This window comes from Salvelinus alpinus, chromosome 1, assembly GCF_045679555.1.
Source record: "Salvelinus alpinus chromosome 1, SLU_Salpinus.1, whole genome shotgun sequence".
Taxonomy (NCBI): Eukaryota; Metazoa; Chordata; class Actinopteri; order Salmoniformes; family Salmonidae; genus Salvelinus; species Salvelinus alpinus.
The window spans coordinates 96,109,447-96,124,702 of record NC_092086.1 but is presented as its reverse complement, the minus strand read 5'-3'; the positions used below and the strand labels follow the sequence as shown (position 1 = coordinate 96,124,702).

Below are 15,256 nucleotides of genomic sequence, written 5' to 3'. Positions count from 1 at the left end.
CTTATCGATGGCGGTTAAGATATCGTTTATGACCTTGAGCGTGGCTGAGGTGCACCCATGACCAGCTCTGAAACCAGATTGCATAGCGGAGAAGGTATGGTGGGATTCGAAATGGTCGGTAATCTGTTTGTTGACTTGGCTTTCGAAGACCTTAGAAAGGCAGGGTAGGATAGATATAGGTCTGTAGCTGTTTGGGTCAAGAGTGTCCCCCCCTTTGAAGAGGGGGATGACCGCAGCTGCTTTCCAATCTTTGGGAATCTCAGACGACACGAAAGAGAGGTTGAAAAGGCTAGTAATAGCGGTGGCAACAATTTCAGCAGATAGTTTTAGAAAGAAAGGGTCCAGATTATCTAGCCCGGCTGATTTGTAAGGGTCCAGATTTTGCAGCTCTTTCAGACATCAGCTGACTGTATTTGGGAGAAAGAGAAATCGGGAAGGCTTGGGCGAGTAGCTGAGGGGAGGGCAGTGCTGTTGACCGGGGTAGGGGTAGCCAGGTGGAAAGCATGGCCAGCCGTAGAAAAATGCTTTTTGAAATTCTCAATTATAGTGGATTTGTCGGTGGTGACAGTGTTTCCTATCTTCAGTGCAGTTGGAAGCTGGGAGGAGGTGTTCTTATTCTCCATGGACTTTACAGTGTCCCAGAACTTTTTTGAGTTTGTGTTGCAGGAAGCAAATTTCTGCTTGAAAAAGCTAGCCTTGGCTTTTCTAACTGCCTGTGTATATTGGTTTCTAGCTTCCCTGAAAAGTTGCATATCACGGGGGCTGTTCGATGCTAATGCAGAACGCCATAGGATGTTTTTGTGTTGGTTAAGGGCAGTCAGATCTGGAGAGAACCAAGGGCTATATCTGTTCTTGGTTCTAAATTTCTTGAATGGGGCATGCTTATTTAAGATGGTGAGGAAGGCATTTTTTTTTTTTATAACCAGGCATCCTCTACTGACGGGATGAGATCAATATCCTTCCAGGATACCCCGGCCAGGTCGATTAGAAAGGCCTGCTCGCTGAAGTGTTTCAGGGAGCGTTTGACAGTGATGAGTGGAGATTGTTTGACCGCTGACCCATTACGGATGCAGGCAATGAGGCAGTGATCGCTGAGATCTTGGTTGAAAACAGCAGAGGTGTATTTGGAGGGCAAGTTGGTTAGGATGATATCTATGAGGGTACCCGTGTTTACGGATTTGGGGTGGTACCTAGTAGGTTCATTGATAATTTGTGTGAGATTGAGGGCATCAAGCTTAGATTGTAGGATGGCTGGGGTGTTAAGCATGTTCCAATTTAGGTCGCCTAGCAGCACGAGCTCTGAAGATAGATGGGGGGCAATCAGTTCACATATGGTGTCCAGAGCACAGCTGGGGGCAGAGGGTGGTCTATGGCAGGCGGCAACGGTGAGAGACTTGTTTTTAGAGAGGTGGATTTTTAAAAGTAGAAGTTCAAATTGTTTAGGAACAGACCTGGATAGTAAAACAGAACTCTGCAGGCAATCTTTGCAGTAGATTGCAACACCGCCCCCTTTGGCCGTTCTATCTTGTCTGAAAATCTTGTAGTTAGGGATGAAAATGTCAGAATTTTTGGTGGTCTTCCTAAGCCAGGATTCAGACACGGCTAAAACATCCGGGTTGGCAGAGTGTGCTAAAGCAGTGAACAAAACAAACTTAGGGAGGAGGCTTCTAATGTTAACATGCATGAAACCAAGGCTATTATGGTTACAGAAGTCATCAAAAGAGAGCGCCTGTGGCCTCCCGGGTGGCGCAGTGGTCTAGAGCACTGCATCGCAGTGCTATGCTGCGCCACCAGAGTCTGGGTTCGCGCCCAGGCTCTGTCGCAGCCGGCCGCGACCGGGAGGTCCGTGGGGCGACGCACAATTGGCTTAGCGTCGTCCGGGTTAGGGAGGGTTTGGCCGGTAGGGATATCCTTGTCTCATCGCGCTCCAGCGACTCCTGTGGCGGGCCGGGCGCAGTGCGCGCTAACTGAGGGGGGCGGGTGCACGGTGTTTCCTCCGACACATTGGTGCGGCTGGCTTCCGGGTTGGAGGCGCGCTGTGTTAAGAAGCAGTGCGGCTTGGTTGGGTTGTGCTTCGGAGGACGCATGGCTTTCGACCTTCGTCTCTCCCGAGCCCGTACGGGAGTTGTAGCGATGAGACAAGATAGTAATTACTAGCGATTGGATACCACGAAAATTGGGGAGAAAAGGGGATAAAAATTTAAAAAAAAAAAAAAAAAAAAAGAGAGCGCCTGGGGAATAGGAGTGGAGCTAGGTACTGCAGGGCCTGGATTCACCTCTACATCACCAGAGGAACAGAGGAGGAGTAGGATAAGGGTACGGCTAAAAGCTATGAGAATTGGTCGTCTAGAACGTCTAGAACAGAGAGTAAAAGGAAGTTTCTGGGGGCGATAAAATAGCTTCAAGGAATAATGTACAGACAAAGGTATGGTAGGATGTGAATACAGTGGAGGTAAACCTAGGTATTGAGTGATGATGAGAGAGATATTGTCTCTAGAAACATCATTGAAACCAGGTGATGTCATCGCATATGTGGGTGGTGGAACTGAAAGGTTGGATATGGTATAGTGAGCAGGGCTAGAGGCTCTACAGTGAAATAAGCCAATAAACACTAACTAGAACAGCAATGGACAAGGCATATTGACATTAAGGAGAGGCATGCTTAATCGAGTGATCATAAGGGTCCAGTGAGTAGAGGTTGGTTGGGGTCACGGCGATCCAGACAGCTGGCCGGGTAGCTGGCTATCGGTAGCAAGATAGCATAGGATGGAGGTCTATTTTTAGTCACCTCGTGCGTTTCCGTCGGTAGATTAGTGGGGTTCCGTGTGGTAGAGGGGATCAATCCAATTGGCAAAATAGATATAGTTATAGTGACCCAAGAAAAATTGTCCGATATACTTATTCAGATAGCAGCCGATAAGACAGCTAACGATTAGCGGGCCCCAAATGAGCGTTCAGGTAACGTCGCGACGGAGGTGCCAGTTGGATAACTCCCTCGGGCAGATAACGTCGGTAGTCAGTCGTGAAGGCCCGGTGGGGCTCCGCATTTGTAGTAAAACGGGTCCGGATAAGTGATTGTTGCCCAGGAATGGCTGATGGAGCTCTTCAGCTGGCTAGCTCCGGAATAATTTAAGTTTGCTCCGGGATCAACGTAAGCCAATAGACACACGGTTTGCAGCTAGCTAGCTGCGAAATCAAGGTGTAAATGTCCAGAGCTTGCGGTTGAAATCCGGGGATATTGAGAAAAATAGGTCCGGTATGTTCTGCTCTGAGTCGCGTTGTGCAAAAGTGCCGATAGATTATCGAGCTAAAGGAATAGCTGATGACCACAAAACGTGGTTAGCTGAAATACTAACGTTAGCCAGTAAACCGGCTAACTTCTGGGTAGCTTCTGGCTAGCTTCTATTGTGGATTTTCAGATTTGAGGTAAATAATACTTTTTCTTTTGTAATTGGTGAGGCGGGTTGCAGGAAAGCTTTTTGTAGTTGAGTTCTTGGATAATAAAATATATAAAAGATATGCGAAGAAAGGTGTAAATATATATATATATACAGGACACGACAATACGAGGACAAAATGACGTCTGACTGCTATGCCATCTTGGATTAAAGTACGAGTATTTTAGTATTTTAGTGTTCCCTTATTTTATTTTAGCAGTGTATATAGTCCTGCTAATAACAGGGTTAATAATATATCTGTGAGAATATCCAAGGAGATTTAATATAATTCTAAATTAATAATAATAAATCGCGTTGTTTAAAAAATTATATTTTGTTTTCAAATAACATAAAATGAGTGAGAAAAGGCCATTCTTGAACATGGGGTGAGACATTGTTACTAATTTGTAAATAAAGCCAGTTTGTTATTTAATATTATTTCTGTTTTTAGAGGGAGAGAAACTAAAAACCTACAGTCATCTCATGAGTCTCCCAGTCGAGGCCGGCACGTGTATCGAACCAGCATCTGTAGCAACACAGAACATTGCACCACTCAGGAGCAGTACAACATGACCGGTCGGAAGTGGGCTACAGTACTACAGTAAGAGCAAAATATTCCTAACACAATAAAAACCTTAGTGTAACAGTTTTAGTAAGTAATAATGACGTTTAAAAAAAAAAGTGCACAATTATCAGTTTCTATTTAGGTTTATGTCACCCATTCATTGTCAGTTTGTTACACAGTAGGACCCAAAAGCCTAATCAGTGCTCTAACTCCCCCTTGCGCTGGTCTGGAGCAATGAAGTGGTGACGCAGGGTACCGTACTAAACCACAAATTACCTCTAAATCCCACAGCATAATTGCAAAACTTTTAGTGGAGCAACCACTGTAGATAGAGTATCTCATGATAAGCTGTAGACCACACTAACTCAGGCGAGCAAAACCTTGAGACTCCTTAGATATTGTGCACCAGCTGTTATTTACAAAAATACATAGTCCGCCACCCCTGGTCTTATCAGACGCCGCTGTTCTATCCTGCCGATACAGCGTATAACCAGCCAGCTGTATGTTGATAATGTCGTCGTTCAGCCACGACTCCGTGAAGAATAAGATATTACAGTTTTGAATGTCCCGTTGATAGTTTAATCTTCCGCATAGGTCATCGATTTTATTTTCCCAAAGATTGCACGTTTGCTAGCAGAATGGAAGGCAGTGGGAGTTTATTCGATCGTCTACGAATTCTCAGAAGGCAGGCCGCCCTCTGGCCCCTTTTTCTCTGCCTTCTCTTCACGCAAATGACGGGGATCTGGGCCTGTTCCCGGGAAAGCAGTATGTCATTCACGTCGGGTTATTTAAAGGAAATAAAGGATTCTGCCAGTTCGTGGTGAGTAATCGCAGTTCTGGTTTCCAGAAGTTATTTTCGGTCATCAGAGACAGTAGCAGCAACATTATGTACAAAATAAGTTAAACACAAAGAAACAAACAAAAAACACAATTGGATAGGAACACGTAAAACGTCAGACTTCTTCTCCGGCGCCATCTTTTCAACATTAAAGTAGTTGGCAATATCAGATGGTTTTGTGATGAATGAGCCATCTTATTCAAAGAATGATGGAGGCCCTTTCCCCCAAAATGTCATTTAAAACCTCTACAGGATCGGTATCCCGACCTCGGGACGGTTGAGCTAACGTAGGCTAATGCGATAAGCATGAGGTTGTAAGTAACAAGAACATTTCCCAGGACATAGACATATCTGATATCAGCAGAAAGCTTACATTCTTGATAATCTAACTGCACTGTCCGATTTACAGTAGCTATTACAGTGAAAGAATACCATGCTATTGTTTGAGGAGAGTGCACAGTTATGAACTTGAAAATGTATTAATAAACCAATTAGGCAGTCTTGATACAAAATTTGGAACTGAAATTAAATGGTTCATTTGATCAGTCTAAAACTTTGCACATACACTGCTGACATCTAGTGGCCAAAACCTAAATTGTGCCTGGGCTGAAAATTAACAAAAAAACATGTTTGTATTTGTCTTATCTTTTACCAGATCTAATTTGTTATATTCTCCTACATTCATTTCACATTTCCCCAAACTTAAACGTGTTTCCTTTCAAATGGTATCAAGAATATGCATATGCTTGCTTCAGGTCCTGAGTTACAGGCAGTTAGATTTGGGCATGTCATTTTAGGCAAATATTGGGAGAAAAAAACGTGCGAATCCTTGGTGCTCCAAAGCTTTTTACTATCATTCTTTATTTAATTTATCTTTGTTTCATAGTGTAGTTTCTTTTTATTCAGTTTAGTCACATGATTTCTCAATTTGCAATAAGTTTGCCAATCGGTTGTACAGCCAGACTTATTTGCCATTCCTTTTGCCTCATCCCTCTCAACCATACAATTTTTCCATTCCTAATCAATCCACAGGGATTTAACAGTTTTCACAGTCATTTTCTTTATGGGTGCATGCTTATTAGTAACTGGAATAAGCAAGTTCATAAATATGTCAAGTGCATTGTCTGTTTTCTCCTCATTACACACCACGGACCAACATCTTCTTTACATCAATAACATAGGAATCACTACAACACTTCTTGTATGACCTCTTATACACTATATTAGGCCCAGCCTTTGGAACTTTGGTTTTCGTAGATATGGGTACAATATTGTGATCACTACATCCGATGGATCTGGATACTGCTTTCAAGCAAATAGCTGCAGCATTAGTAAAGATGTGATCAATACATGTTGATGATTTCATTCCTGTGCTGTTTGTAACTACCCTGGTAGGTTGACTGATAACCTGAACCTGGTTGCAGGCACTGGTTACAGTTTGAAGCTTTTTCATGAGTGGGCACATTATCAAGCACACGTTATCCAGATACTGACTGTTTGCACTCTGTGATCTATAGCAGCTTCGCACTAGAATGGGCTTTAAGTGAGGCAGATGAACCTGTAGCCATATTACTTCAACAGTATTTAACATGAGATCCTCTCTAATCTTTACAGGAATGTGGTTCTGAATATAAACAGCAACACCTCCACCATTGGCATTTCTATATTTTCTGTAAATGTTATAACCTTGTACTGCTACAACTGTATCAAAGGTATTATCTAAATAAGTTTCAGAAATAGTCAGAATATGAATGTCATCTGTTTCGAGCAAATTATTTATTTCATGAACCTTGTTTTCTAAGCTACATATGTAAACGTGGGCTATTTTGAGCACTTTTCTTCTGGGATGCTTGCTTGCTTTATTGGGAAGCTTAGCAGCAGTAGACGTGCTCATGTTCTTTGTGTTAGTGCAGGGTGAGCTGCTCACAGTGGACTTCCTCCTAGGGCTCACCGGCTCAATGCTAACAGTATAAATCTGGTTCAAAGGCACATGATTACTGCATGCAATAGCTGTAGGATCAGTAGAGGCATTCAGGGCAGTTAAAGGGACATCAATTAGGTTACTTATATTGTGTCTACTGACGCCCCTGATGTAATGTACATTTGCTGAAGCATTATGACAACTGCGTCACAATGGTAGGGATTAGCTGAGGTGGGCTTGGGTCATTGATAAGTCATTGTCTCAATGGTGACAAAACGACTACTCACAGTGCATTGTCAAATTTGCCAGAGCTGTACAGATGCACATAGGAGGAGTATGCCAGGTCCTCGTGTGCTGTGGCCACATGGATATTCTTTCCCCCGAAAACCGACTGCCGGATATCTAGAGCCGTCTGGAATATTAACACAGTTTCAATATCACACATTTGACACACCTCCCCTCTCTGCTGTCTATCTACAGTTGAAGTCGGAAGTTTGCATACATCTTAGCTAAATACATTTAAACTCAGTTTTTCCCAATTCCTGACATTTAATCCTCATAAAAAAATCCCTGTTTTAGGTCAGTTAGGATCACCACTTTATTTTAAGAATGTGAAATGTCAGAATAATAGTAGAGAAAATTATTTATTTCAGCTTTTATTTCTTTCATCACATTCCCAGTGGGTCAGACGTTTACATACACTCAATTAGTATTTGGTAGCATTGCCTTTAAATTGTTTAACTTGGGTCAAACATTTCAGGTAGTCTTCCACAAGCTTCCCACAATAAGTGAAATAATCTCTGTAAACAATTGTTGGAAAAATGACTTGTGTCATGCACAAAGTAGATGTCCTAACCGACTTGCCAAAACTATAGTTAATAAACAAGAAATTTGTGGAGTGGTTGAAAAACGAGTTTTAATTCCAACCTAAGTGTGTGTAAACTTCCGACTTCAACTGTACATCTCAGACCAACTCTCTCACCTGGTATATTGCAACTGATTGGCAGATGTTATCCACATTCAGCAAATAAAACCCATAATCAAGGAGAGTGTCTGAATATTTGGGATGCTTGTGTCCAAAATGCTCACTGCAAAACAATAAGGAAACAAGACATTAGTGAAGGAGACAGACAAATACTAGCTTATACATTTTACAACACACAGTGTTGTGAAACTAACCTACCGTGCCAGGAAAACAGCATGCTTTATCAGATGCTCTGCCTTCCTGAACTCCCTCTTTACTACACAGGCCTGTAGGTCCAAACACATGAAACCACGCTAAGTGCCAACTACAGTCTGAGGCAGCATAAATTACCAATACAGCGTTACAGTGGCTCATGTGACTGTAGGGGAACATCTCAAAAAGTATTTGTTTATCCATTCATAGTCTAACACAGGAAAAGGGAGCACTCATACCTTGGAAGCCTGCCTTAGGACATCTACCACGACCTTAACAGGCAAACCCACTGTGATCTCTTTCATTGCCTCTATGCACCACCTGTAGGCCTGCACAAGACATGATATAGTTGATGATTTCTACATGAAAAAACAGAACACCAAAAAAATCTAACAACCACTTGATATACAGTATCTCTTTAAGGCAAAATACCTCATCATAAAGGCTCTTAGCAAAGAGCAGAGCACACAGCTCTCCATAGAGTGCAGCTTTGTTGGCCTGATGACCATGTTTGGCCAGTTTGTCCATGTACAGCTGGGCCAACTTGACAGTCTCTTCACCAAGATGGTACTTGCAGTTGCCATTCCGGACATGAAGCAACCTAAGAGAAAGTGTTGAGTCTACTAAGCTTTTGTGGGCAAATACAAACTAGGAGTTACCAGCCATAGAACTAGAATCAGAACAGAATATACTAACTCTCTGGGACCAACTGACCTGACACAGCACTCCACAGCACGGTACCAGTGCAGAACCTCGTCATGCAGTGTGCACAGCTGCAAACACGCCAGAAACACATTCTCTGCATCGCCATACCAGCCTGCGTCAGACAGAAAGCCACCTACAGGACAGGGTCAACATTAGTACAACCAGACACAAAAGTTGAAGAAAAGTGAGGAAAGTTGATGGGTGCAGGGGCCTACCTAAAACAAAGCCAAAGTGAATGGCCTTCACTTTCACATGGGCATCAGACTCTGCAATGTAGGAGCAGCGGCGGCTGAAGGAGTTGGCCAGGACGGAGGCGACTTTCACCCCATGATCCATCAGGGCCTGGAAGCAGTGGTGCAGGAGGTGTCTGCAGGCACACATACAAAGACAGGGCATAAAGATGTGATACAAACATACAGTTGAAGTCAGAAGTTTACATACACCATAGCCAAATACATTTAAACTCAGTTTTTCACAAATCCTTACATTGAATCTCGACACCACTACGCAGACGACACCATTCTGTATACATCTGGCCCTTCTTTGGACACTGTTCTTCTTTGGACACCTCCAAACGAGCTTCAACGCCATTCAACATTCCTTCCGTGGCCTCCAACTGCTCTTAAATGCTAGTACAACTAAATGCATGCTCTTCAACCGATCGCTGCCCTCACCTGCCCGCCCGACGAGCATCACTACTCTGGACTAGAGGTCGACCGATTATGATTTTTCAACGCCGATACCGATTATTGGAGGACCAAAAAAAAGCCGCTGGTGGTTCCTTTTAACATGAGTCGTCAATATTCCCAGGTAAGAAGTTTTAGGTTGTAGTTATTATAGGAATTATAGGACTATTTCTCTTATACCATTTGTATTTCATTAACCTTTGACTATTGGATGTTCTTATAGGCACTTTAGTATCGCCAGTGTAACAGTATAGCTTCCATCCCTCTCCTCGCTCCTACCTGGGCTCGAACCAGGAACACAACGACAACAGCCACCCTCGAAGCAGCGTTACCCATGCAAAGCAAGGGGAATAACTACTCCAAGTCTCAGAGCGAGTGACATTTGAAACGCTATTATCGCGCACCCCGCTAACTAGCTAGCCATTTCACATCGGTTACACCAGCCTAATCTCGGGAGTTGATAGGCTTGAAGCACAGCGAAGAGCTTCTGGCAAAACGCAGGAAAGTGCTGTTTGACTGAATGCTTACGTGCCTGCTGCTGCCTACCACCGCTCAGTCAGAATGCTCTATCAAATCATAGACTTAGTTATAACATAATAACACACAGAAATACGAGCCTTAGGTCATTAACATGGTCGAATCCGGGAAACTATCATCTCGAAAACAAGACGTTTATTCTTTCAGTGAAATACGGAACCGTTCCGTATTTTATCTAACGGGTGGCATCTATAAGTCAAAAATGACTTGTGTCATGCACAAAGTACATGGCTAACCAACTTGCCAAAACTATAGTTTGTTAACAAGAAATTTGTGGAGTGGTTGAAAAACGAGTTTTAATGAATCCAACCTAAGTGAATGTAAACTTCCGACTTCAACTGTACATGAGAACAGCAGCATAAAGGCTCATCTGTCAATGTGTGACAAGGGCATTCAACATTGGCTTAAGGCTCTTGTCAGATCCCTTTCATTTCACGTAATTATGGGGTCAGATTCCTATTGCGTGGTGAGGAGGAGCTCCTTGGCTCCTTCATGTCCAGAAGTAATTTATCCATTCATTGTAGTCATTGTGCTCTGTAGAGTCGCTATTTTCTCGTGTCAATTAACTTGACATTCCTGGATTACTCATTATATTAATAAAGTCTGATTTAAATCAAGTATAAAAAAAAATAAGGGTACAAGACTGTGTACATATGTGGCTGTGTTGACAAAATCCCTACATATCCCATCGAGCTAAGCGGGGAGAGGATGCCCGTTGTCACAGTTCCAAGACCAGTTAGAAACATCCAGCTAACCCTATGCCAATGGATCTCAAAACTGAACTTGGATCCGCGTTAAGTAGCAATGATAACCAGTCATGACTATTCAACAAAACAATAAATAATTTTTACATTTATTTCAAGAATATTTCTTAGGTACATGATTGTATAACTAGCAAAGGAGTTTTGAAGTTGGGGGTGCAGTATTTATGAAGTTTGGCAATGAGGACGAAAACTGGACATATTTAAGTTTATATGCCCTGATATCAGGAGCTGACTTGAAAAGTTTGATTAAACAATTCAGAGAGTGAATATACAATCCTAAAATCAGCTCTAACTGTCAATAGTAAAACAAAGCTTAAAACGATGTTCGAGTGAACCCTGAATACAGAAAATTAATGGTGGACACGGTAGACTCCTCCTCCTCACCACTCTATAGGTCATTATCAATAAAACAGCACAATTAGGTGCAGAGATTTTGATTTGCCTTCAGGGGGGCAAGGAGATCCCCAGCTCTGCTAAAACCATTGACAACTGCCTGCAGTTTTCAAGGGATCGTTAAATAAAATGTTAACTATTTTGTTATAATATCAACAACTCTTGATGAGCATAGTCCGAACGACAAATGTCTGATTATACCATGCAACACAATTGCGCACATTTAGATCTATCAGAGTTATACAGCAATTAACTGCATGCTTTTCAGTAAACATAATTTGATCATGTAATTTCAGATATGTGTGGGTAGCCTCACAATATCGTTCAATATTGGCCAACATTAATTGGATATTTGAGTGAATTTAATTTATTTGAGTTAGAGAGAAACACAGAAACATTTACAATGTGGACCCAAAGGATAGCACTTAAAAGTAAGAATCAAAAAACTTGTTTCCAAAGTGGTCCTCGATGGTAAAAACTAACACATTATTATTAAAAGGCAATCCAAAATAACAAACAATGAATACAATCATTTATATTAACATCCTAAAGTGGCAATTTTCATTGCACTTTTCCTTAACCTTAAAAAACAAAACATATTCATTACACATTTTCTAATCTTAAAAACAATCATACCCTTCTTTCAAATAAATAAACCTGACCAGCAGTAAGGGCACAAGAAGACAGTGGAGTGGTTTCTCTTAGTTGGACAACCTTTGCTTGCTTTTTAAAGCAATTCTACTTTTTCATTGCTTGATCTCCAAGGGGAGGCTATTCCATAGACAAATGTCTGTAGAGAAAAAAAGTGCTCCTAGCAGTACTGTTAACTCTTGTGATTTTACAAGACATAACACTAGTTCTGGTATTGTAACTGTGCTGGTTATAGACCATATCAATGTGTTTTTTTCATATAACTTGGGGCACGATCATTTAAGATGTCAAACATATGATTGAGTTTAAGTTGGTCCACTCTGAACTCCAAAGGCAACAAGCAGGACTACCTATTGAAGTTAACATTATCCCCTTTTCAACATTGTTTTCAAGAGTGTTTAATCCCGATTGCTGCTGACAGGCATGACTGATGGACCACGTCAGTTTGCAAATTGGCTAGCTAGCTAATAACAGATCATTACTGACAACAATTAATGACAACATTACCAGGACTTGCCGATGTCAGGCTCTTTCCAAAAGCCTAATCTCTGATGAAGCAAGCTAAATGATAAATGACATAAATTTGCTTAGCTAGTTACATGCCAAATGGATAAGTTACCCTCACATATCTGAAATGACATGATCAATTGATGTTTACTGATCATGAAAAGCATGCTGTTACTTGCTGTATAACTCTAATAGAGCTAAATGTGGAATCAAATTAAATTCATAGATCTATCTATGCTATTCAAGAGTTGATTATATTGAAACCAAATAGACCTAGTTATAACATGTATTTATCAATTCCTTAAACATCACGCAGTTGTCAATGGTTTTAGCAGAGCCATGCCCCCCAGCAGCCAAATGGAATGCTCTGCACCATATTGTGACATTTGATTGATAACGACCTATACAGAACCAAACAAGTACCTTTTATCAGATGCCCGTAGAACTTTGGCAAACACCTCCAGCTCACAAAACTCTCCCCCCAGCTGGCACAGCCGACCCTGCTGGTACAGCTGGGGAAACATGAAAACAGGTTATGAAAGCAAAAAAAGGACAGGAGTGTCAGAGAATGATTATCAACATGCAGAATATGAGTGTGAGATCCCACTAACTACTGTCCAAAACACAATGTTTTCACAGATCACAAACATAAGATGGTTAGAGACACCCCCAATTAAAATCATGAACACATGTGCTACTATTTAGGACTTCAGCAAGAAATGCACTTTTAAGACATGTTAACAAACAATTTTTGTCGTCAGATGGCTATTAGTCTTTGGTTTATGGTTAAGCTTGCTAAATAGCAGGATAGCAAGTAATCAGTTGATTTTCTTTGCAAAGCGTTTGATAGCTAAGGTTAGCTAAAACGAGTCACATCTCGCGAACATCACGTTATATAGTTAGCAAACTAGACTATGAACGTACCTTGTAATACACATCAAATTGAATATTCTCAGGGATGCAACGAATATCCCTTCGCGATCGACTGTAATTGTCCACCACTGCTGATATAGCAGTGTTGTACAGCGTCTCTGGGATCCATTCGAGCTCCAATGCCGCCATGTTGTTTTCCTTTTCTCCAGCAAGCAACACCCTCTCGATCTACCGTAGCTAGCTAGCTAACCACCTTGCCAAGTTTGAACTCCTTTTTCTTGTACCTTCGCATGTAGCAAAACAGTTTTTAGTCTTTCATCGGGTTAAGCACCAGCATTAACTAACCATCGGCCATGTTCCTAGGAGGATACGCACTGAGCCAGTCCCATCAGACAGAAACAGATGTTTCACCGGATGTATAAATTTGAAGCATCCGGTTGGTGTTTACACTCACACAGCTGTGAAGCAGGAAAAAATAAATAAGTACTCCCGGGTCAAATGTTTTTTGGACAGAATAATTCCGTTCTGCATACATTGTAAATGAATAATTAGGGTAAAAATTATAACTTTGCACAATTATCGATATATTTCGTACTAGTTATAATACAAATAAAATGACAAGTATTTCTATGTGATTTATAAAAACAGTATATATATATATATGCTGAAAAAAAAATAAACATGAAAGGGGCATGAAAGGGGCTGTATATATGCTTATAATACATATACATATATAAGGTTTGGGGTCACATAGAAATGTCCATGTTTTTGAAAAAAAAGCTAAATTTTTGGTCCATTAAAATAAGATCAAATTGATCAGAAATACAGTATAGACATTGTTAATGTTGTAAATGACTATTGTAGATGGAAATGGCTGATTTTTTATGTAATATCTACATAGGCGTACAGAGGCCCATTATCAGCAACCATCACTCCTGTGTTCCAATGGCACGTTGTGTTAGCTAATCCAAGTTTATAAATTTATAAGGCTAATTGATCATTAGAAAATCCTTTTGCAATTATGTTAGCTGAAAACTGTTGTGCTGATTAAAGAAGCAATAAAAATGTCCTTCTTAGACTAGACTAGCCTGGAGCATCAGCATTTGTGGATTCGATTACAGACTCAAAATGGCCAGAAACAAAGACCTTTCTTCTGAAACTCGTCAATCTATTCTTGTTCTGAGAAATTAAGGCTATTCCATGCGAGAAATTGACAAGAAACTGAAGAGCTGGTACAACGCTGCGTACTACTCCCTACAAAGAACAGCGCAAACTGGCCTTAACCAGAATAGAAAGAGGAGTGAGCAAGAGGACACATTAGAGTGTCTAGTTTGAGAAACAGACACCTCACAAGTCCTCAACTGGCAGCTTCAGATAAGTCTCCAGTATCAACATTTCCAAGCAAACAAAAACAGGGAGAAGGGAAAATCTGTAGACATGCTGAGATAAACGAACATACTAGTTGCCAGAACTCTGCCAGCCTCCACAAGACCATAACGTATGCAAGTATGTCCCCTTTTGTGTTTTACAGCTCCAGCAGAGGAATGACATTTCTGAAAGCATGTAATTCTGTTTCACTGGCATATAGTATGCTCTTTTGATGCCTTAAACTGCAGTCATTTATGTCAAACATATCTGTATCCAGTCATCATCAATAGCTTCTCCCAGGTCTTCCTCACATTTTTGTTTTACAGGTTTTGTGTCATCGGGGAAAGCCTCGATCAACCCTTGATACAGTTTGGAAATCAACTTTGGAGGTTTGTCAGACTGCCTTAAAAAAGTATCTGGCTTGTCCAGTGTTTGCTGCTCAGAGAGAATAAAGTGTTGTATCTGTAAAAATTCACCTCACCTCGATCACAGACTGGTCTTCCTTGGCTGCATGAGCCTGCTGAGACCCCTGTCACAAACTGATCCCCCTAAAATGAGGCATGACAAATAATAACCTTGCTGTACATTTATCCATTATATTATCCAAGAATATAATGAATGGTTAAATAATTGAAATTACTATTATTTCCCAGATTCCAGACTGTAGCTTTAAGCTTAAGTTGCTGTCCTGTAGCTACTGTAGGTCTCCCCATTAATTCAAGATGTAACTTTGTATCATTCACTGATATTTTTATTATACTGCAAAATTCACCTGAGCTCTGTAGACTGGTCTTCCCTGGCTGTCTGACTCTTGTCGTGACCTGACTTCCATTA

The 15,256-nt window shown here is 41.2% G+C and overlaps 1 protein-coding gene across 1 annotated transcript in view; it reads right to left on the bottom strand.

Moving 5' to 3' along the window:
• The window catches only part of LOC139535871 (amyloid protein-binding protein 2-like), a 31,027-nt gene extending 17,543 nt beyond the window's left edge, over positions 1 to 13,484 (bottom strand). Inside the window, exons 1-9 of the mRNA XM_071335747.1 lie at positions 13,106 to 13,484; positions 12,605 to 12,693; positions 8,859 to 9,010; positions 8,653 to 8,776; positions 8,371 to 8,539; positions 8,178 to 8,267; positions 7,945 to 8,012; positions 7,744 to 7,849; positions 7,049 to 7,173 (exon numbers count right to left, since the gene is read on the bottom strand). Of these exons, the coding sequence (XP_071191848.1) occupies positions 7,049 to 7,173; positions 7,744 to 7,849; positions 7,945 to 8,012; positions 8,178 to 8,267; positions 8,371 to 8,539; positions 8,653 to 8,776; positions 8,859 to 9,010; positions 12,605 to 12,693; positions 13,106 to 13,243 (1,061 nt within the window). The 5' untranslated portion in view covers positions 13,244 to 13,484. The remainder of the gene's footprint in view (positions 1 to 7,048; positions 7,174 to 7,743; positions 7,850 to 7,944; positions 8,013 to 8,177; positions 8,268 to 8,370; positions 8,540 to 8,652; positions 8,777 to 8,858; positions 9,011 to 12,604; positions 12,694 to 13,105) is intronic.
• Between the last annotated feature and the right edge of the window lie 1,772 nt (positions 13,485 to 15,256).